This window comes from Bubalus bubalis, chromosome 7 (genome assembly GCF_019923935.1).
Source record: "Bubalus bubalis isolate 160015118507 breed Murrah chromosome 7, NDDB_SH_1, whole genome shotgun sequence".
Taxonomy (NCBI): domain Eukaryota; kingdom Metazoa; phylum Chordata; class Mammalia; order Artiodactyla; family Bovidae; genus Bubalus; species Bubalus bubalis.
In genome coordinates, this window is record NC_059163.1 from 75,121,546 (window position 1) to 75,144,180 (window position 22,635).

Sequence of the window (22,635 nt, forward strand, 5' to 3'; positions counted from 1 at the left end):
TCTCTCCTAAGAAAAGATCTCAGAGTAACCAGTCCTTTTAGTAACCTACCTTGACTTCCTGCCCTCCTTGACAACTACAGAGCTGAATGGCTCCTGGACACAATGCACTATAAAAGCTGTTCCCCTAGAAGCAAGCATTTTTTTTTCCAGTGGCCCTTTTTCTGTTTCCCTTTAAAAGTAATAAAGTTCTCTTATTATATAACTATGGGACAAGGGATCAGACAGTGCTTAAAATGCAAAAAGTGCCCTACATTCAAACCACTGTTGCCCAGAAGAAACACCCTTTGCAAGACTTAAATAAACCCTTTAACTCTTACCTGCCTCTGATGCATGAAAATTACAAAAAGCACTGTGTCTTTATCCGTGGTTTCCTAGTGACATCAAAGGAGACATAAAATACCCCAAGATGCCTCAACTCCTTGGAATTCTGGCTGAATTCCAGAAGCAAATCAACCCAAGAATTGTAGAAACACTCATTTGATTTTCATTATTTTCTTATCAACCGTGAATTAAAGGGTTTCATTGTACAACATAACTAATCAAAATAATGGGCTCCTTAAATCTATTCCATGAATTGGGCCAGGTAAATCAATTCTGCTTGTCAGTTAAATTCAAATGTCTTATTTCAATGAATTCCATTTTGATTTATGTTTTAAGAATACCTATATAAACCTAGCATTCATGAAAATGGGCTATAGGTATCCTTTTTTAACTAGTGAAAAAAAAGTCACAAGCTTCGGAGTCAGCTGCATCTTTTTTCACCATATTAACAAATATTTATGAATCTGTACATACTGGGACATGACTCTGGGGTTTCAATCCTAGTTCCCGTTTCCCAGGAGAAGAGAGAAGAGCTGGGGCTACCTAGACTTGGAGAGCTTAACCCAAAGAGAGGTAGATCACATCCAGATAGTACCATCTAAAGAATACCAAGCCCACAAATACATGAGGCAAGAATTCCTGACAACCTATCTAAATAGGAACGTGGGTTTATTATTTTTTGTCTACATTTTTTTTTTAATTATCAAATTCCCACATAATAATTTACCCTGGACAATTCAATTTCTTTGAATCTGTGAGGACACAGATCTTTAAAAAGCAATTGATTATATAGGAAATGTGCAAAATGTCTGGCATGGTGACAAATAACAGTTATTTTAAAAAGGCATCTATTATTATTATTATCATTCCCATCCTAGGAAGCTCTTTCTACAGGTGATTTTTATGTTTTCAAATATCTCATTAAACTTGCAAAGGTATATTTAGATCCATGCAATATATTCAGATGCATTCAATGACAGACTATGTCATAAGCTAACTCTGCTATGGTTTCTGTCTTTTAGAAAAATGCTGTTCAGAGTCAATGTATCATAGAAATTAAAAGCCCAGCTTGAGGTGTGATTGAGTTATAGTCCATTGCCTGAGATGAGTAAAACCATTCATCCCCCACAGACAGGTCTATACTTGGTACTGGTGAGTCTTACTAAATCTTTATGTGATCTAAGTTTTGTTATACTTGAAATGGTTAATTAGGAAAGGCAGGGGAGTCTGAAATGTCACAGCAAGTTCCTTTTGGCCCACTGTCACGTTTCATGAATTCTTGTGCTGAACCCATTTGGATTAAGCAGTGACCCAATCCAAACAAATTGCTTCTGTGCCTCTTATCTCCTATTACCTATTTATGTCCCAATACATCTGCATTGCGTAGCTCAGTAAGATCCATTAAGTCCTTGGGCAGTGTTTACGGCTAATTTTTTTTTTATTATTTCTTTGAGGCTCAAATTTATCACAATAAAGTGATAGAAATCTACAGTGCAGACAGTGAGTACAACACTTTTTAAAAGAAAGGAAAGCAAAGAAGTATAAGATATGCAATTTCAGTCTGGGAATTCTCAGAGCAACTCTGTGAGTGAGAGACAATCATTTCTTGTAGGTTTTAGGTAAAGATATAATTTACCTTTATTTGCAGACACAAAATTCTAAGAAAACATTACTTGCTGTCAATTCCTCTGGCTTTAAAAATATTTATGAGATTGAAATAGTTACCTGGAGACAGACATTTCATTTCAATGTCAAAGGTCAGGCACATTGGCTAACACCCCAGATAATATTGATGTACTTTCAAAATTTAAAATAATGTTTATACCATTTACTTATTCATTCATATATAGAGCACCCATCCTGAAGTATCTGGGACACTGAACAAGGTTTACATAAATCTGACTGTTTTTTCCTCTGGGCCATTTGGCTCAGTCTGGTTGAGCATAAATATTCAATAATACTTTACAATGACAAAGCATCTTTTATGCAAACATCTCTAAGCACATTATTCACCAATATTACAATCTCCTTTTTAACCTACTGGTAAAGTCACAGAAACTAATTGACTTTCTTCAAGGTCCCACCAGAAATTGTTTATTTTATACAGTCCAGGTATCCTGTTCCTACCTATAACTAAAAGGAAAAAAAAAAAAACAAAAACACACATTTTTTAGATGCTTAAGCTGATGACCTACACTAAATATTTCTAAATTGAATCTATTAGGCAAAAACATCCTCCTTAAAGATGTTAAATGTTGTGATGCATCCAACTGAATTTTATAACTTTTCTTCCAATTTGCCCAAGGCCAGTTACCATTTTCAGAGCCCCAAGAATGACCTATTTTAATTGAATCCTGTTACAAACACTTAAACTTTAACTCTTTAATCAAATCAGTTTTCTAAACAGAAATAAAGTTGGAGCACAAAAATAAAACTTTTCCTGCAAAGATCCAGTTGAAGTATTAACATATCTGTACCAAAATAGTCAAGCAAAGTAAAAAGGTGGGAATTACTGTGAGATCTGGGCAAATCTCAGAGTTCAGGTTACCCGAGCAAAAGGAAATAATTTAAATTCTTTTTTACTTCTTCTCCCAAATGTTAAGTAATGCATGCTAAATATTAAAAATAAAATACCCCGAAAATGGGAAAATTTCTTTTTAATCAATCACCACTGTGACTGCCATAAGAACACATTTTACAAACCCCTAACTTCAGGGAGTATATGTGACTGAGGACTGAGCTCTGAAATTCATCATCTGTGCTGGAATTGGCACTGAGGCACTCTTCCCCAGGTTGGTCCCAGCCAGTGATGAGCATGGAAAGGCTATAACAAAAATCCTGGACTTAGAAGATGTGGGAGGGCGTCCCTGGATGCTCAGAGGTAAAGAATCCACCTGCAATGCAGGAGACACAAGTTCCATCCCTGGGTTAGGAAGATCCCCTGGAGGAGGGCATGGCAACCCACTCCAGTATTCTCACCTGGAGAATCCCCATGGACAGAGGAGCCTGTCTGGCTACAGTCCAAAGGGTCGCAAAGAGTTGGACACAACTAAAGTGACTTAGCACGTGTGCACAGAAGATGCGGGAATCTTCTGACAGGCGACTTTGGATCTAGGACTCCCAAAGATCCTGGTGAACTTTCTTTGAACTGCACTTATGTTTAAGTGATTCACACAATCTTCCTTTCTTTCTTCCCTTACTCCTTCACTCCTGCATCCCAGACTCTCTGGGCTCCCACTCCAGTTTCTCTCATGGGCATTTCCCCTAATCAATTTCTTGCATGTTCAGTACCATCCTGGCATCTGCTTCTTGGAGGACCCAGACTAACCCATCATCTGATGGTGATGGTGATGATGATGGTGATGATGGTGGTGGTATCACGATGGTAGTGAAGACGATGATGACAATTATCAACATTTAGTGAGCCATTTAAAAAATATCAGGTCCTGTGCCCAAGAAATTGCCTAAATTATTTCACATACTACTCCCAATAAGCTCCAAAACATAGATATTATTCACCTGAGGGAAGTAAGTCTTAAAAAGGTTAAATAACAAAGACCACATTTCTTAAGAAAATTAAATTTGAACTCTTGTTTTTCCTAAGCTAGTGGAGTATAGAAACACTGTTTCCAGTAACTACTACATTATATTACTTCTCTGTATTAAAATTTTGTGGTACAATCTTCCAGTCTTCTTCTAGATAGTTATTACACAGTTATAATTATACTCAAAATAATAAATGTAAGAAGTTAAGTTTTTTTTATAAGAAATTGAATTTCTACTTGAACTTTCTGATTAGCCTAAAATTTTCACTGTTAATCTGTTTCACTGGGTTACATAGACCTGATCCAATTATTCAAATACTGTTAACATATTCACATATTTTCCATATTTGTACCACATATATGTAGAACCACTGTATCAACACTGTGCGGTGGAGGAATTTCCCCAAGTTATGAAAACAAAGGTCAAGCAAACAAGCCAAGGTCAAGTAACTTAGAAAACCAAGACTGTTAGAACATCCAAAATAACAATACCCGGTCTCCAACTTTAGAATTTATTAACACTATTAAATAGACCACTTTAAATAACAAACCAATAGGCTTTTTCTAAACAAAACAATTGGTACAATAAAATGTACTTAAGAGGATTTATATCCCATAAGTGTCTTACTAAGAAGAGAGACCAGCCTGGAACTTGTTGCAGGTTGCCAATTCCAGAACAGAACTTTCCAATGGCGGTAGATGCCACCTGGAATAATTTGAGGTTCCTTTGACTCATAAACTAATTAAATTTCCTCAAGGTGTGTGTGTGGAATCACCTAGGAATCACTGGGTCAGTCTTCAGTCTTGGCAGATTTCCACTGATACCTCAAAATAACTCCCTTCATACTGAGTATTCTGGAGTTTGCATGTGAAAGAATGATTGCAGTTGCTATAAATAGTTTCTACTGTATGCCAGTTGGCAGCATAAAGTGGTGTTTCATCAGTAACCTTCCAAAAGGGTCTTCTTAAATAGATATGCATTTTAATAAGGAAAGCACACTTGTCTTGCAAATAGAATTTTAAGACAAGTCATCAAGATGTCACTCTAACAAATTTTCAAGAATTCACTGCCCAACTAGATTGTCTCTCCCAAAGACCCTCTTACATAAAGGAAAGACACTGCTACCCTTCACTGACTCTGTAGTTCATCTTACCATTAAAGTTCCACTTCTACCAGAATTTGGATGGAGTCTGGACTATAATTGCAATGCAATGTCCATGACAACTGCCTCAATTTTGTAGAAACTGGAAAGACTCTCTTTGTTTCTCCAACCCAGCACAAACCTTTAGCTCTGCCTCTTAAATGGGCAAGAAACTGAATCCCTGAATGTCTTCATGGACTCACAAATCTACCACCTTTGCAACTCCTTCCTGGAATGTTAGAACTTAGAATGTTCACACACACACACACACACACACACACACACACACCCCTCATCTGTTCCTTAAAACCCTACGTTGTCTTCACCGTTGGGCAGGCTCCAAGTTCCATGCTGCCTTTTTCTGCTTTGTTTCTTGTGGGCTTTATCACATCATATTCTCCCTCAGTCACAAATGAGTTTCAAATGAGTTTCATGACAACGATCATGTAATCCATCATCCAGCCTCTATAAAATAAGGAATGCACATTGATGTTTTAAAGGCCCTGTTCCCTGGCAAGGAGTCAGGAGTTGCCAAGTGGGGAAGAAGCAGTAAAGAAAGGAACACTGGGTGGATAGGCATACATTTTCCCTCTCTTCCCTTCAACCAGAGATGCTCTATCTGGATCTGTTTTATTAAAGTTCTAAGTTAGATTTTCCTTGAAAACTGAGTTCTGCTGCATTAAAAACTGTTATAAAATCACTGGTCTAGACGACGCCTCAAGCTCTTTCTAATCATTCTCATTTTCTGGAAGAATGCCACATCCTTGTGGGCTCTTCTGAATCTTTTGATTCTTTTACAGCACTTAATCCAGACTTTGCAACCTGCTCGTTTTCTGTTTCCCTCTATAACCCTATCTCAAGGATTCTCTTCTTTTATGACTTAACTATCAGCTACACACTGATAACTATCAGCAAATCCCATCCAAAAATGGAGATATGAATTTCCAGTCACTTCCTAGGCATTTCCATTTAAATACCTTAAAGAAATTTCAACCCCAAATTGAATCTACCAAATTATATATCTACCAAGCAAATTCCAATCTCTCTCCTTCTCCAGTGTATTGTATCTCTATTCATAGAATCATCAGCCATAAAGTTATCTAAACTGTTATCACAAGAGTCACCTTAGTCTTCCTTCTAGTTCCTTCACACCATACATTATATTCATGGGCTCCCCTGGTAGCTCAGTTGGTAAAGAATCCGCCTGCAATGCAAGAGACCCCAGTTCAATTCCTGTGTCAGGAAGATCCGCTGGAGAAGGGATAGGCTACCCACTCCAGTATTCTTGGGCTTTCCTTGTGGCTCAGTTCGTGAAGAATCACCTACAATGTGGGAGACCTGGATTCGATCCCTGGGTTGGGAAGATCCCCTGGAGAAGGGAAAGGCTACCCACCTCGGTATTCTGGCCTGGAGAATTCCATGGACTGTATAGCCCATGGAGTCACAGAGTCAGGCACGACTGAGTGACTTTCACTACATTATGTTCACGAATATTTCCTTTTGGTTCTCTCTCAATGATACCTCTTTCTGGTTTTTTCTCCATTTTTTCCCCTCTACCTAAATTCAGGCCTTTGATACCATCTTCCTCATCTATTGCAATAGCCGAATAACTGTTCCTTTGCTTCCATGTCTTCTTCCTTCAGTTCCTCCTCCACTCTGATGTCAAAACTCTTCTAGTATATGGACTTGACTGTAGCACTTCCTGTGCTTAATATTTTGTGGGTCCCAAGAACCAGAGCACAAGATCATGACACCAACTCCCTAGCTTGGAACCTTATATGCATCATGACAAGGCCCTACCTACCTCTCTGGCTGGAGGTCCTACCATTTACCCTGTCATCAGAAAACATAGCCGATGGCAGAATTTCTCGAATCATCAGCAACCATCCACAACACAAGCACACAGAGCATTTATTTTTAAAAAAACATAAATTCCTGGGCCCTGTCTATAAATATCACTATTAAATAACCTGGTATGGGCCCCCAAATCTTGAAACAAGAACTCCAGGTGATGCTGGTACATTCTAAAGCATTAGCGTTTTGTTTCTTCTGCTTTCGAGTTGTCACATGCTGTCATAGTCACGTGTTTGCCTCTACTTCACTAGAATCTTGGATTCAAATGATCGTCCTACTGACCTTTTAAACCTCCAGACTCTAGTACCCACAGTAAATAAATATCTAGGAAGAACTATGCAGTCATAATTCAAATAAATATTCATTCAGTTTACTTTAATTACTAATTCATCCCCAGGAACCCTCCAAGTACAACCTGGAGATAGACCTCTTTGGAATCTTCTTGCCTAATTTCTCTACAACCAAGAGGAAAATCATCATCTAAGTCAGTCATATTGCAGGCTTAGTATAGTTGTAGCTGATCTTTCTCTGAGCCACACAGCATGTACTAGCATGCCCCTAGAGGATGTCTGGCCCAGCTGTATAGTTTCTATGCGGACAACTCTTCTGTTTTCCCTTCATCTAATCAGTTGAGCCACAAGAGTGTCTTGTGTGCCTACGCTCGACAGGCTCTTGCCACCACAAAGAATCAGAGGATTGGAGAGAGGGGTGGTGGGCGGGGAGATCTATGTACTAGCTACAAATTTTCTACGCAGTAAACATGGTTTATATGTACATTGTAAATTTAGCCAACTAATTTGTTGAAATAATTCCAATGAATTGGAACTGTTAGGGCTAAGAATATCCAAAATTTATAGTTTGGGTCCAAACCAGATTTTCCCCTATTACACAAATAGGACTTCATCAACCTTGTTCCCTAGCGTTTAAGTGGGTATATTTCCTAAAACTGTACAAATGTTAGATTTTTAATCTTTGGTAATATGATATTACAAAGAAATTGCTTTTCTTCTGTTATTGTTCAGCTCAGTCATTTTTATACATGCTTAACCCTTACGAGTCACTTGTGTTATTTCATGTCTTCTGTTGTGTGTTTTTTTTTTTTCCCTTGGTATAGCAATGTCTTTGTTACTAGTTTCTAAGAATTCATTTATGGCTAAGGATGTTAACTGTTTGTCATGCCATGCAAATGAAATACTGTATTTTATTGTCAGTAATTTACTATGGTGTTTTGTATTTTGCTTGTATATTTTTTTAATTTAAAATTTATTTATTGAATTGGAGGCTAGTTACTTTACAATATTGTATTGGTTTTGCCATACATCAACATGAATCCACCATGGGTGTACACATGTTCCCCATCCTGAACCCCCCTCCCACCTCCCTCCCTGCTTGTATATTAAAATATAATCATGTTGTGTTTTGTTTTTTTTTTTAAAGAACGAGAGGATACAGCACCTCCCTCCCCATGTCTTGCTCTTCACACAAACACAATAGACAGTGACCAAAGGCCCTTTGTAATATTTCACTCTGTGAAAGAGCCTTAGTCTTTTATGCTCTGGTGCAGAATGGCTGCTGTGCATCCCTAACCAGACCCTGCCACCCAAACCTGGATAATAATTTGTAAGATAAATGAAGGAATGGACCATCAAGAGAAAATGTTGCTCTTTCAAAGATCCCCCAGTATGCATCTGTATGATGGACTACAATAACTCCAAAGGAAGATTATTGTCTTTAGAGTAAATAATGCACTTTTTTCCCCAAGTCTCAAAGCCTGCATTTAAATGATTATTCATGGGTGTTATGGGAGTCTTTAAGCCTTAGGTTGGCAATTCCCAACATAAAAATGGGTCATGTTTCAAAAAGCATCTTTATGAGTCACCTGCCCAGAAACTCACCATTGCTTCTTACATTATGTTCCAAATTCCCAGGTCAACCCCCAAAATCTATTTATCTCATTACACACCTGAAGGGTATTCAGTGACACCAATCCCTATTTACAACATCGTTCCTTTGCGAACATGTCCTCTAAATTCCCAGTCAAGTGACATGTAAATACATTTCTCTCTGCATGTGGACATGCATGGGGAAAGATGAAAGGATGAAAATGAGAAGCAAATGAGATCAGATATTTCCAGAAAACAGAATCCTGTTAATCTTACACAAACATTCATGAAATGCCTTTCTCCACATGGTTACTGCTCATTAGGGACAAAGAATTATAGCCTCCACTTTCAAGAGAGAGCTTTTCAGAATCTGAAGTAACTCCCACCCACTCCTTGCTACGTTGAAACATAAACAGGGTTATAAGAGAATCTGACATTGAATATGAAACCATCCAAACTCTTGCCTATATTTTCAATTTTTCCCCTAACTCCATTAAGTACCTATTATGATTAGTATACATTTTAAACTGGTGCATCATAGGAAATAGTCTCCTATTTTGAATCAACTTAAAGCCAAATATATCAACATTTACTGTTTCAAAATATAAAATAGGCTCTTTTTGATTAAAAAAAGGAGAAGAAAATCTAGCTTGGTTTTTTTCTATTATTAAAATGTAAAGGATTTTTAAAATCTCATTTATTTTGTCAATTGGTTCTGCTTAGCACTCTTCAGCCCAGTCCACTCTCAATTATCCATGCTAAGGAAGGAGGATCAGTGGCCTGGATAATCTAAAACAGCAGACAATTTTAAAAGCCCTTGCACTTGGCCTAGGCATACTTTACAATCAAACTCTGATTATCCACACTAATGAAAGGAAGAGCAGGCACCTTGAGAAAGATCCAAAGCCAATACAGATCTGCTCAAAAAAAACAAACAAAACAAAATACAGATCTGCTCAGCTCAAGGCAGCATCCCACACAGCAAAGGAGAAGGAAAATAACAGGGCTGCAACTGCTCACTTGCCATCGGAAACACCAGCACTCAGTGTAACAGCCATGTTAATATCGTATCAGTCCATATCAATAATTCTCATGATATTGCATGCATGCTAAGTTGCTTCAGTCATGTCTGACTTTTTGCGACCCTTTGGACTGTTGCCCACCAGGCTCTTCTGTCTATGGGATCTTCCAGGCAAGAATACTGGAGTGGGTTGCCATGTTCCCCTCCAGGGGATGTTCCCCACCCAGGGATGGAATCCGCGTCTCCTGCAGCTTCTGTATTGCAGGTGGATTCTTTACCACTGAGCCACTGGAGAAGCCCCTCTCATGATATTAAAAATTCTTAAAAGCATGGAGTTATGTCCAAATGCTCAGGGAAAAAGACGTATTATCCATGTCGTTCCAAAGAGTTAATACAATAGATTGTTATAGGTACTAAAGACTTCTTTGGGAGGCTTCCTTTGCCATATGCCATTCCCAGCTCCTCACTATCTCTACCAAGCTCCCATAATATACTCAGATGAGTAGCATAAAGGATGAAGGCGAAAGAGGCAGTATGCTGCAGTAGGAACGGAGACCCAGGCTGGAAGTTAAGAAGCCTGGATCTTTGTCCTCTGTTGGTCTCTGCACATGCCAGAAGTCAGGTATGCATTCAAGCAGAGGGAACAGTGCGTGCAACAGTACGTGAAGGTCATGGCACATTTAAAGAATTACTTGTGCTTCATTTTGGTAAAGAATAAGATACAAATGAAAAGGAAACAAGAGATGAAACTGGGGACGTAGTCAGAGGTAAAATTACAAACAGTTTTTATTTTTTTAATGCCATGCACGGATGCAGAAATAGTTCTATAGAAGGCAAGAAGACAATTAAATAATTGTTAAATTTTATTGAACACATGCAGTTTGCCCAGTGCAAATCTAAACAGTTGATGTTCATAAACATATTTACAACAACCAAGACAGATATCCCTACTATTCCCATTTTACACATGAGGAAATGAGGTACAAAGCTTAGTTGTCTCCGAAGATCACACAACTGGTAAGAGGTGAAGTTAGAGTCCAAACTTGGTCTGTTTGATTTCAGAGCTCACACTATCTCTCAAGAAATGGAGGGATTCCCCTGGAGGTCCAGTGGTTAAGACTCTACACTTCCAATGCAGGGGGCTCAGGTTTGATCCCTGGTTGGGGAACTAAGATCCTATATGCTTCACGGGGCAACCAAAAAGTAAAAACTAAAAACTGAGGACCACTTAGCTTCTCTTACCAAAAAAAAAAAAAAATCATTAAAAAAAAAAAGAAATGGAATGAAGTGGTCAGAATTTTAAAAGACCATGCTAGAAGCAGAGTGTTAGAGAGATTGGAGGAAAGTGGAGGGAGGCAAGAAGAATTTAAGACAAAAGATGGTGAGTTCTGGAACTAAAAGAAAGGAAGCAGTAATGGGGAAGACGGGTGTAACCAAGGGGTTTAAAAGAGATAGAACAAAAAAAATAATTAAATAAAGAAGGGTAAGAGGCACAGTCTAGCATGAGTCCCATGTTTCTGTCTGGGACACTATGTGATGACCCAATAATTCTTGAAGAATCACTTAAGCTTTGCACCAGTGAACTTACCTGGAAAGCAACCCCTGCCAGATGGGCAGGCCCAAGAAAGAACAGCCTTTTTTTCAGTATGATGCTGGCACACATTCATCCAAATAAACAAATGTTCCAGCTTAACTGATGGATTTGGTGGTGGCAAATTAATTTATGTACAGATATGTAGCACACGATACAGAACTCTACTCCAAACAGGAGATGTAGCAAATTTACTGAGATACAGCAAATTTTCTCTTAGCTTCAAAGATGCATATTGACTCACATTTGTTTTGTTTTCTTTTTTTGTTTATTTTTATTTTTAATTAGGGGATAATTACAATATTGTGATGGTTTCTGCAATACAAGCAGCTCATGCAGTTCAACAGCAGAAAAACAAACAACCAAATCAAAAAGTGGGCAGAAGACCTAAACAGACATTCCTCCAAAGAAGACATACAGATGGCTAATAAACACATGAAAAGATGTTCAACATCACTCATTATTAGAGAAATGCACATCAAAACCACAATGAGGTATCGTCTCACACCAGTCAGATTGGCCACCATGAAAAAGTATACAAACAGTAAATGCTGAAAAAGGTGTGGAGAAAAGGGAACCCTCTGGCACTGTTGGTGGGAATGCAAATTGATATAGCCACTATGGAGAACAATATGGAGATTCCTGAAAAAATTAGGAATAAAACTACAATATGATCCAGCAAACCCACTATTGGGTATATACCCTGAGGAAACCATAATTGAAAAAGATATACATATCACATTTGCTTTCTATGCAACATCCATGTGTATAGAAAGAGAGGAGAGAAAAAGAGGCAAATGTGTTATAGTCTATCAGGATATTTTTAAGTATCTTACAGAAACCAAAACCATCTATAGAACGTTCCTATTAGGATGAACAAAAGTAGATGAGTATATGAAAATCTGTGAATGTAAACAAAGAGATTGAAGTACATACTCAAAATGTGAAGACACTTCTCTGGCTGATTTTTTATTTGTTTGCTTGTTTGTATATTTTAAATACTCTACTATTATTTTGTAGTAATTCCATCATACAGATAAAAATGCTTTTTCCTAAACATATGTGATAAGCATTCATTCGGTATCAAGAACTTTGCTGATAGAAAAGAATACATAAGTAGGCAGACTGTTATCGGCAAATACCCCACATGTACCAACAGCGATGGCAGAGGATACCTTTCATCACTGCCCATGAAGCCAACTTGTTACCAGGAAACTTGGTACACGGAGAATCTGTGTCCAGAATAAAGGGATGTAAGAAAGAATGAAAAGTACAAATGGCTTAGAGCAGCTGACCCCAGAGGCAAGCACTTTTCTTGGGCATAGCACCCATCCCCCACTATGGCTTTCCTCACACTCTCTCAATATTTCACTTTCTCTCATTGTCTGAAATGCCATCAATTCCATGTTATCTCATCCTCTTCCTAAAAAGCATAAGACCAGAAAATTTCCAGAGCCTGGATGTGTTAGTGATAGAGAGGAGGAGGATAAGGGTAAGAAGAAGATGGGGGAATTCATTTGCTAAACTTTGAATAACCCTGTATGGTTCATAGGACACTTTTGTTCTATAAATGCATGTTAATAAGGACTTCCAGTTCAAGATGGGGAGTGGAATGGACATATTTAATTCCTCTCCCTCTCACAACCCCACTGAAATGGCAACCAATTTAAAAAAAAAAAATCCATGACATAACTGAAAACCAAAAAAGCCCCTAAAGAATGCCACACTGACTAAAGTATTTGTGGAAAACAGAAAGCAACTAGAATGGAATTGTCTGAGAAACTAAAGCAAAGGATTACAACACACACAGACACACACACACACACACGACGGCTGGTAAGGATTAAGAGGGGTTGCCCTAGAGAATCTACGGGTCAGCCACTGCAGAGAGCAGAACAGACTCAGAGCAATCATCAGAGTAATTAACTAAAGGATTATCTAACGCGCTGCCGGCCTGACTGGTTCCTCGCCCACCCTTCAAACAGAGCAGTTGGTACTGCCTTCCCCCAACCTCGAAGTTACAAGATATGCTTAATAAAAGCGAGATATGTGACAGGAAAAGATTGCTATCAAGGGTACTGAGACAGTCCAGAAAGGCAGAATAAACTCTAGAACTAAATATGAACTTGAAGGGTAATACAGATGGGAAACAAAAGTCAAAAGTGAACAATCAGACAGAGAAAGATGAATATGGTATGATCTCACAGTGGAATCTAAGGAAACAGAAAAAAACAAACTCATAGAGGAAAAATAATTAGATCCATATCCTCCAGAGATGGGGGGTGAGGGAAAGAGAAATTGGATTAAAGTGGTCAGAAGGTACAAACTTTTGGTTATAAGATAAATTAGTACTGAGGAGGTAATGTACAACATGATGACTAGAGTAAACTTTGTTGTATGCCATATTTGAAAATTGCTAAGAGAGTAGATCCTAGAAATTTGTGTCAAAACTTTTAAAGTCTTTTTTCTTATTGTGGTAATCAATTGACAATATATGTAAGTCAAGTCATTAAGCTGTACCCTTTAAACTTATACAGTGCTGTATGACAATTATATCTCAGTTAAACTGATTAAAAAAAAAGAAAGACTTGATAAAAACACTTTTAAAAGGCAAACAAAAACATTCTTTTTTAAAGTCCTCATTATCTGGCCATTATTGAGATCTACACGTTGGCTTCCTTCCCTCACACACATAGTCCTTTATGAGTAGACTGACCGTCAATGGGTCCCACTCACTTACACAGAACCCTGCTTCTTACAGGGTCAGGACTGTTTCAGTTGAACAAAACCACTTAACTTCAAAGGAAGCCTAACTCAGTTACTCCTATCAATGTATTCTTTCATTCAAAATCATAAATGGGTATTCCAGGATCACCAACCACTTGACAAAGACAAATAGCATGAAAGATGAGGACCCAAATAAACAAATAACCCAAAGATTTCAAAGTGATACAGAAAAGGAGAAAAAAGACAATTTTTAAACTAGCATTCTTAAAAAGATTTAAAGAATGATTGCATCCAAAAAATAAAACATGACTTCCTGGAAATTAGACAATCAAAGAATAAGAATGTGTTCCTAAAACTTAAAAATATGATTGCCATAATTAAATACTTCATAGAGAGGTTGAAAGATAGAATGTACAAAGCTAATGCCCAAATTAGTAATCTGAAAGAAAAACTTGGGGAAATCAACCCAGATTCAGAGAAGCACACAATGTAAGAAAAAGGTCTCCAAATCTTACCCAATGAAATTTAATTTAAAAAGAGAGAGAGAGATGAGCATACGGGATTTTGCAGGTGAAAAATCTGAGGCTTGGAGAAATTAAGAGAATTAACTCTCCAGTAGTTCACAAATAGTCTGATATGGTCTTCATATGTCCCACTCATATGCCTAAAGCTAAAATTCAATCAGTACATGAAATTGTGGCCTCAGTGGTTGATTACAGCTGGTAGCCACTCTGACTAGTTAAGTGAGTGCCAGGCTAGTCAAGTCAGTTGTTGACAGCTGGCCTCTACTCTTAATGGTCAATGAAGATGCTACCAGTAGTCTGTCCCATACCAGCAGCTGATGGTTGGAATTTCCTCTCATTAGTCAATGTAGGTGCGAGTCCAGTCTATGCCAATTTTTTTACAGTTAGCATCTGATTGGTCAGTGTATCAGCTGATGAATATCTGAATACCATCCAGCCAAAGCCCATACTTGTTTGATGATACCTACATAATTTCATGGTACAATCAAAAATGGGGGCAACTACTGAGTTTTTGTGGATCTCAAATTTGAAACTGGGGGAAAAAATAAGCGTGGTTTCTCTCACCTCAACTTCAAGGTATGAGAAATTTCATGGATAAATTCTTACCTCTCCTCCTCCTTTTTATAAATGTCCATGCTTTTAAGTCTGCTTCCACTCCTTTCTTAGATGGTTCATACCAAGTGAAGACCAGTTTGGTGAACACTGTACCAGAAGACTACCAAGGGTAGCCAAAAGATCAAATCCCCAGCTGAAATGTTTGCGCCAAGGAGTTTAGTAGAAATTAGGAAGCCAGATACACAGCCAAAACTGGTTGAGTGGAGGAAGCAAACAGGAAGTGGTCTAAAGAAATATGGGGCCTGTGCTGACATCTACAGCAGGTAGATAAAATGGGGCATCTAGCTCAGGTTGTATAGTTGAATTCAGTTTTTAAAAGGTACAGAGAAGAAACAGCCTGGATAGAATCACTACAGGCCCTCCCTGGTGGCCCCGTGTTTAAGAATTGCAGGAAACATGGGTTTGATTCCTGCCCCGGGAAGATCCCACAGGCCTGGGAACAACTAAGCTGGTGCATCAAAACTACTGAGCCCCCACTCCAGAGCCCGAGAGCTGCAACTGCGGACTCCGTGTGCTGCAACTGCAGAAGCCCCTGTACCGTAGAGCCCGTGCTCTGCAACAAGAGAAGTCACCGCAATGAAAAGGCCACGCACTGCAAACTAGAGAGTAGCCCCCACTCAGCTCATGTAACTAGAGAAAGCCTGCTCGCAGCAATGAAGACCCAGAGCAGCCAAAAATTAATTAAAAAAAAAAAAAGAATCACTTAATACTGGACCTAAAACCAAAGAATTTGTTCATTCTCCCACTTTTGTAAGCACAAAAGAACCTCAAGTTTCTCAACTACAGGAGTTCACCTTTGATACACCAAGGCAAATAGAAGGCCAAATTTTGGGGCCAGCCTCAATATCTGCCAACATAAAGTCAAAGTCCAAGTTAAATCACAGTCCAAACATTACACTGATATCCAGTGCATCATGGAGGGTTGGTAATCGTATTCATAAAACTGAGGGCTTCACCTCCTTAAAAACCACAAACTTGGATTCCACCAGGAGGCCTTAGTGGAGTAGTTTTAGACTTTACTTAGGACCCGTAGGATTTTTGCAGAGTACATTCACCCCTTTACAGCCTTCCCTGAAATTACTGGGAGTTACAATCTCATAAGAGCTGTAGAATCAGGTCTTAAAATTTACTTTCATAGGCCCTCGTGGCTTACCAAGGAAGTAAACAATGGCACTGAGCTATCTGCTGTTTTGTGCCTCATGTTCCCTGCAGCCAGAAACACAGGCAAAGAGTTTTATAAAGGGTTAAAAATCATGGGGGTTGTTTTGTGCTTTAAAATATTGCATGAGATTCACTTCTGTACAAATGATGATCATCTTCATTTTCTTCCCTGCCTCTTTGTCTAATAAATACATTTTTACAGGTTTTACAGTGTTCTTTACAACTCACCTAAAACACATAATTTTCCTCCTGCTTATATCACTTGTTTATTATTTATTTATTAGGTTTATATGATGCTTTCCTCCAAAAAGCTCTAGGCACCATGAAGCCAACTCTGGTATAATAAACATTCAGTTCAGTTCAGTTCAGTCGCTCAGTCATGTCCGACTCTTTGCGACCCCATGAATCGCAGCACGCCAGGCCTCCCTGTCTATCACCAACTCCCGGAGTTCACTCAGACTCACATCCATCAAGTCAGTGATGCCATCCAGCCATCTCATCCTCTGTCGTCCCCTTCTCCTCCTGCCCCCAATCCCTCCCACCATCAGAATCTTTTCCAATGAGTCAACTCTTCGCATGAGGTGGCCAAAGTACTGGAGTTTCAGCTTTAGCATCATTTCTTCCAAAGAAATCCCAGGGCTGATCTCCTTCAGAATGGACTGGTTGGATCTCCTTACAGTCCAAGGGACTCTCAAGACTCTTCTTCAACACCACAGTTCAAAAGCATCAATTCTTTGGTGCTCAGCCTTCTTCACAGTCCAACTCTCACATCCATACATGACCACAGGAAAAACCATAGCCTTGACTAGACAAACCTTTGTTGTCTATGCTTTTGAATATGCTATCTAGGCTGGTCATAACTTTCCTTCCAAGGAGTAAGTGTTTTTTAATTTCATGGCTGCAGTCACCATCTGTAGTGATTTTGGAGCCCCAAAAAAATGAAGTCTGACACTGTTTCCACTGTTTCCCCATCTATTTCCCATGAAGTGATGGGACCGGATGCCATGATCTTCGTTTTCTGAATGTTGAGCTTTAAGCCAACTTTTTCACTCCCCACTTTCACTTTCATCAAGAGGCTTTTTAGTTCCTCTTCACTTTCTGCCATAAGGGTGGTGTCATCTGCATATCTGAGGTGATTGATATTTCTCCTGGCAATCTTGATTCCAGCTTGTGTTTCTTCCAATCCAGCGTTTCTCATGATGTACTCTGCATGTAAGTTAAATAAGCAGGGTAATAATATACAGCCTTGACGTACTCCTTTTCCTATTTGGAACCAGTCTGTTGTTCCATGTTGTTAATATTTAATAAACATTAAACTCTTCTTAAAAACCATAGCCAAGGAAGTGGCCAACATGAAGGTGAAAGAGACATGGACAAGGACAGAAAGAAGAAAGAGCCATAGGTCTGGTGAAATACACAAGCAAACAGTACGTTAGGAAGCCTAGTGACTGAAAGGCCTATTTTGCCCTTTCTGGTTACTCTACTCACAAAGACCCTGACAGTGAATTTCATTCCAAGTAGCAGACAAAATATCACTATTTCTGTGTGGGGGTGGGCATGGATCTGTAGAGGATGGTGGGGGCCATGGAGTATGACAGCTATCTCTCCAGACTCAGGAGAGGGTGTCTGAAACAAAGATACCTACACAGACAATGTGTTTTGAAAATCAGTATAAAAAGACACATTATGATGTTTTAGAACAAATGACCAAGCTAGATTTTTTTTTTTTTTTTTTACAGTTGCTGCTCAGTCCTCAGTTCTGCTAAATGTCCATGACTTCCAAAGACTCTGTGAACTTTCAGAGGCTAGGGAAGCTCAAAAGTTCAAAGATTATCAAAATTAGAAAGTGACAAGGTAACTTCAGCTTTTAAATTTCAGGCCACATTGATCTAACAAAGCCACGTGTTGACATCCTGCATGTGTTATCCCTACAGTGGTGGAAGGGGTAGCTAAACAGTAACTCTCCCAGTAACTGGACAAGAATGAGCAAGAACAGAGTGCATTCTTATTTAGGGTCCAAAGAAGAAAGGACCATTCCCAGTAAATGGAGCAGATGACATAGTGGGACAGAATCAAACAAGGAGAAAAATAACATTCATCATCATTACTAGTAGTAATAGTATAGTAGTGCTATTTTTATTTAGTGGATACTATGCACTAGGCATTCTTGTGCTCCAATCATATATGCAGACCTCTTTAATTCTCAGAACAAAGCTACAGGGTGGGTATGACCATTTTCTTAATTTTACAAATAAGGAACCTGAGACTTAAACAAGTTATTTGTCCAAAGTCACTCAGCTAGCAAGTGCTCGAGCTAGGATTCAAACCCAGCATAAAACTATAGGTAAGAAAAGAAAGTCAGTCAGTCAGTTCAGTCACTCAGTCGTGCCTGACTCTTTGCAACCCCATGAATCGCAGCACGCCAGGCCTCCCTGTCCATCACCAACTCCCGGAGTTTACTCAAACTCATGTCCATTGAGTCAGTGATGCCATCCAGCCATCTCATCCTCTGTCGTCCCCTTCTCCTCCTGCCCTCAATCTTTCCCAGCATCAGGGTCTTTTTCAAATGAGTCAGCTCTTTGCATCAGGTGGCCAAAGTATTGGAGTTTCAGCTTCAACATCAGTCCTTCCAATCAACACCCAGGACTGATCTCCTTTAGGATAGACTGGTTGGATCTCCTTGCAGTCCAAGGGACTCTCAAGAGTCTTCTCCAACACCGCAGTTCAAAAGCATCAATTCTTTGGCACTCAGCTTTCTTTATAGTCCAACTCTCACATCCATACATGACTACTGGAAAAACCATAGCCTTGACTAGATGGACCTTTGTTGACAAAGTAATATCTCTGCTTTTTAATATGCTATCTAGATTGGTCATAACTTTCCTTCCAAGGAGTAAGTGTCTTTTAATTTCATGGCTGCAATCACCATCTGCAGTGATTTTGGAGCCCATAAAAATAAAGTCAGCCACTGTTTCCACTGTTTCCCCATCTATTTGCCATGAAGTGATGGGTCCGGTTGCCATGATCTTAATTTTCTGAACATTGAGCTTTAAGCCAAGTTTTGCACTCTCCTCTTTCACTTTCATCAAGAGGCTCTTTAGTTCTTTCTCACTCTCTGCCATACGGGTGGTGTCATCGGCATATCTGAGGTTATTTTTGTTGTTGTTGTATTTTTATTTTTATTATTTTTTTAATAAATTATTCTTTTTTTATTTTATTTTTTAACTTTACAGGAGAATGGCATTGAAACATATATCTGAGGTTATTGATATTTCTCCCAGCAATCTTGATTCCAGCTTGTGCTTCTTCCAGCCCAGCGTTTCTCATGATGTACTCTGCATATAAGTTAAATAAGCAGGGTGACAATATACAGCCTTGACGTACTCCTTTTCCTATTTGGAACCAGTCTGTTGTTCCATGTCCAGTTCTAACTGTTGCTTCCCGACCTGCATACAGGTTTCTCAAGAGGCAGGTCACCATGAACAGTATGAAAAGAAAAGAAAGCAGACATATAAAAGGCATCTGTGTATTGACAGAAAGAGAAGGGAAGATCAGTTTCCCTTCTGAAAGCTGTTATTAGACAGTGAACAGCATAATAGCGGGCTAGGGATCACAAATAAAGAGCTTACAGTAAGGCAGCAGCAAGCCAGGTGTAGACAGAAGAGGTCTAGCCACGCGGAAGCCCTGTGAAGAGAGAAGCTCAGAAGGAAGCCGTATGCTTACCCCGGGCTCCTGAATGAGCAGGATCTGGAGCTGGGAACTGAAACCCACTGTGCTGTCTTAGATAACTGATTGCACATTTCAGCCAAGTTTACTGTAGAGTTCTAAAGTGAGTCATTCTCAGTAATCCCTTTGTGACTGACCCCCATTTAAATATAAGTACCATTCAGGGATCACTTGCTAATCATTCAGCATTTAACATATATCATTGTATTTAAACCTCATAGCAACAATATAAGGCTGATAGTACCATTATTATCCCCATTTACATGAGAAGGCACAGAGAAGTTGAGTACTTGCCCAAAGTCACACAGAGTTAGGAAAAGGTAGAGACGGACCCCAGGTCCAGGGAGTCTGTCTCCACAGCCTGATTTCCTAGTCTCCATGCTATGCTCCTTCTAGAACCTGATTCTGTTCACTTCATTCCAGCACTCTGCAACCCCCTCTCAGTTCTGTCTGACCTCTCTTCTGAGAAGGAAGCTAGCCAACGTGATAGCTCTCATTTTTACTCCTAGAGGGTCATCCCTGTCAAGTCACCCACGCTGACCAAGTGGAGATTATCTGGGAAAAGATGAAGACGGTACTAGAGAGAGAGAGAAAAGTGATGTGGGATCTTGCTTAACTGGACATTCCCAGACCTTTTGAGCATGCCTTGTATCAGAGCATGAAAGTATCAAAGTATTGGTTGCTCAGTCGTGTCCGGCTCTTTGTGACCCCATGCACTGCAGCCCTGCCAGGCTCCTCTGTCCATGGGATTCTTCAGGCAAGAATAGTGGAGTCAGTTGCCATGCCCTCCTCCAGGAGATCTTCCCAACCCAGGGATCGAAGCCGGGTCTCCCACATTGCACGCTGATTCTTTACATCCGAGCCAGCAGAGCATATGTGTATTAGAACACAGAGTCCCCATGGAAGATGGCTTCTACCTGGCAGTTCCATGGAGGTGAATGGAGACCAACTTCATTCTGGATCCTCTTTAACCTCTCACAGTTGCTTCTCTTTACTTCTCAGCCACTGAGGAAATGGGGGGGCCTTGTGCTCAATAGAAATAGAACAGGGCACCTCTCCCAACTGAAAAATATCCCTTAATGATGTCTCTTGAAATCTTTGAATGTACTTGGTCAATATTTTCCAACCAACAGGAGCAACTATTTTTAGGGAGGTTATGGCCAATGTGTTCAAGAAACAAATGATGAAAGCAACTCGTTCAATGTACACTGATGTCTCAGATAAGCTGAAACTGACCAAAAATACAGCTGTTGCTGGGTCTTCAGCCCGTCACCACCACCAACCTTGTGCCCAAGGAAAGGGACATGGGAAGCGAGCCTCTTCTATGGGAAAAGCGGTCGTTTCCTTTATACAATTATGGGCTCTTCGGTGCTATTCTGGAGCTTCCCAGGTGGCGCTAGTGGTAAGAACCCGCCTGCCAATGCAGGAGGCCTACCAGACGCAGGTTCGATTCCTGAGTCAGAAAGATCCTCTGGAGGAGGGCACAGCAACCCACTCCAGTATTCTTGCCTGGAGAGTCCCCATGGACAGAGGAGCCTGGCGGGCTAGAGTCCATGGGGTCGCACAGAATCGGACATGACTGAAGCGACTTAGCATGCACTTTCCCTTCTTCTTCTTCTTCTTTTTTTTTTTTTTTTTGCCTCTTATCCCCACCTTCTTCCGCAGACATACAGAATCTATGAGAAGGCATCCAGCCCAGCTGTAGAGAGGGAAAGGAGTTTCTCCTACCTTCCACTTGATAAGCTGAGGTGGCTGCCCCCCATCCAAATCCTGCAGGGAAAGCCATGTGTTTCGGAGACAGCCGACCCCGACACTCGGACAACGGAGAGGCACCTTTCAGGCAGAGTCCCGCGGTTGAGCAAACAGTAAGTGAACTCTCATCCTGACTGAAGTCTCCGATCGTGAGCGAATATGCAAACAAGAAGGGAGCCTGATTAAACGACTCTGCTTGAATGGCCACAGCCTTGATAGGAAGCCAAATCACTGTGTTCAGGGGGAGTGTCTATAGTTTCTTCTCTGGACACTCCCTGATTCTTAACAGAGTTGGGCCAGCCTGGGCACAGACCTAGTCCCTGCTTTGGCAGGGTACCCATCCTTTTAATGAAATACATGGACATTGCTTTTAAAAGTCACGTAAACCCTTGTGGCTCAGCTGGTAAAGAATCCGCCTGCAATGCAAGAGACCTGAGTTTGATCCCTGAGTTGGGAAGATCCCCTGGAGAAGGGAAAGGCTACCCACTCCAGTATTCTGGCCTAGAGAATTCCATCGACTGTATAGTCCATGGGGTCACAAAGAGTCAGACAGGACTGACCGACTTTCACTTTCACTTTGGGCTTCCCTGGTGGTTCAGTTGATAGAGCGTCTGCCTGCAATGCGGGAGACCCAGGTTCTATCCCTGAGTCCAGAAGATGCCCTGGCGAAGGAAATGGCAACCCATTCCAGTACTCTTGCCTGGAAAATTCCATAGACGGAAGAGCCTGGTAGGCTACAGTCCTTAGGGTCACAAAGAGTTAGACACGACTGA

At 40.0% G+C, this 22,635-nt stretch overlaps 1 protein-coding gene across 2 annotated transcripts in view; it reads right to left on the reverse strand.

Moving 5' to 3' along the window:
* Positions 1-22,057, reverse strand: part of LOC102399587 (cytosolic beta-glucosidase) — a 224,554-nt gene extending 202,497 nt beyond the window's left edge. Inside the window, exon 1 of one of the 2 annotated variants that reach the window (XM_044946039.1) lies at positions 21,839-22,057. In XM_044946039.1, the coding sequence (XP_044801974.1) occupies positions 21,839-21,896 (58 nt within the window). In that variant the 5' untranslated portion in view covers positions 21,897-22,057. The remainder of the gene's footprint in view (positions 1-21,838) is intronic. The other variant, XM_006063273.4, reaches the window with a different exon arrangement.
* Between the last annotated feature and the right edge of the window lie 578 nt (positions 22,058-22,635).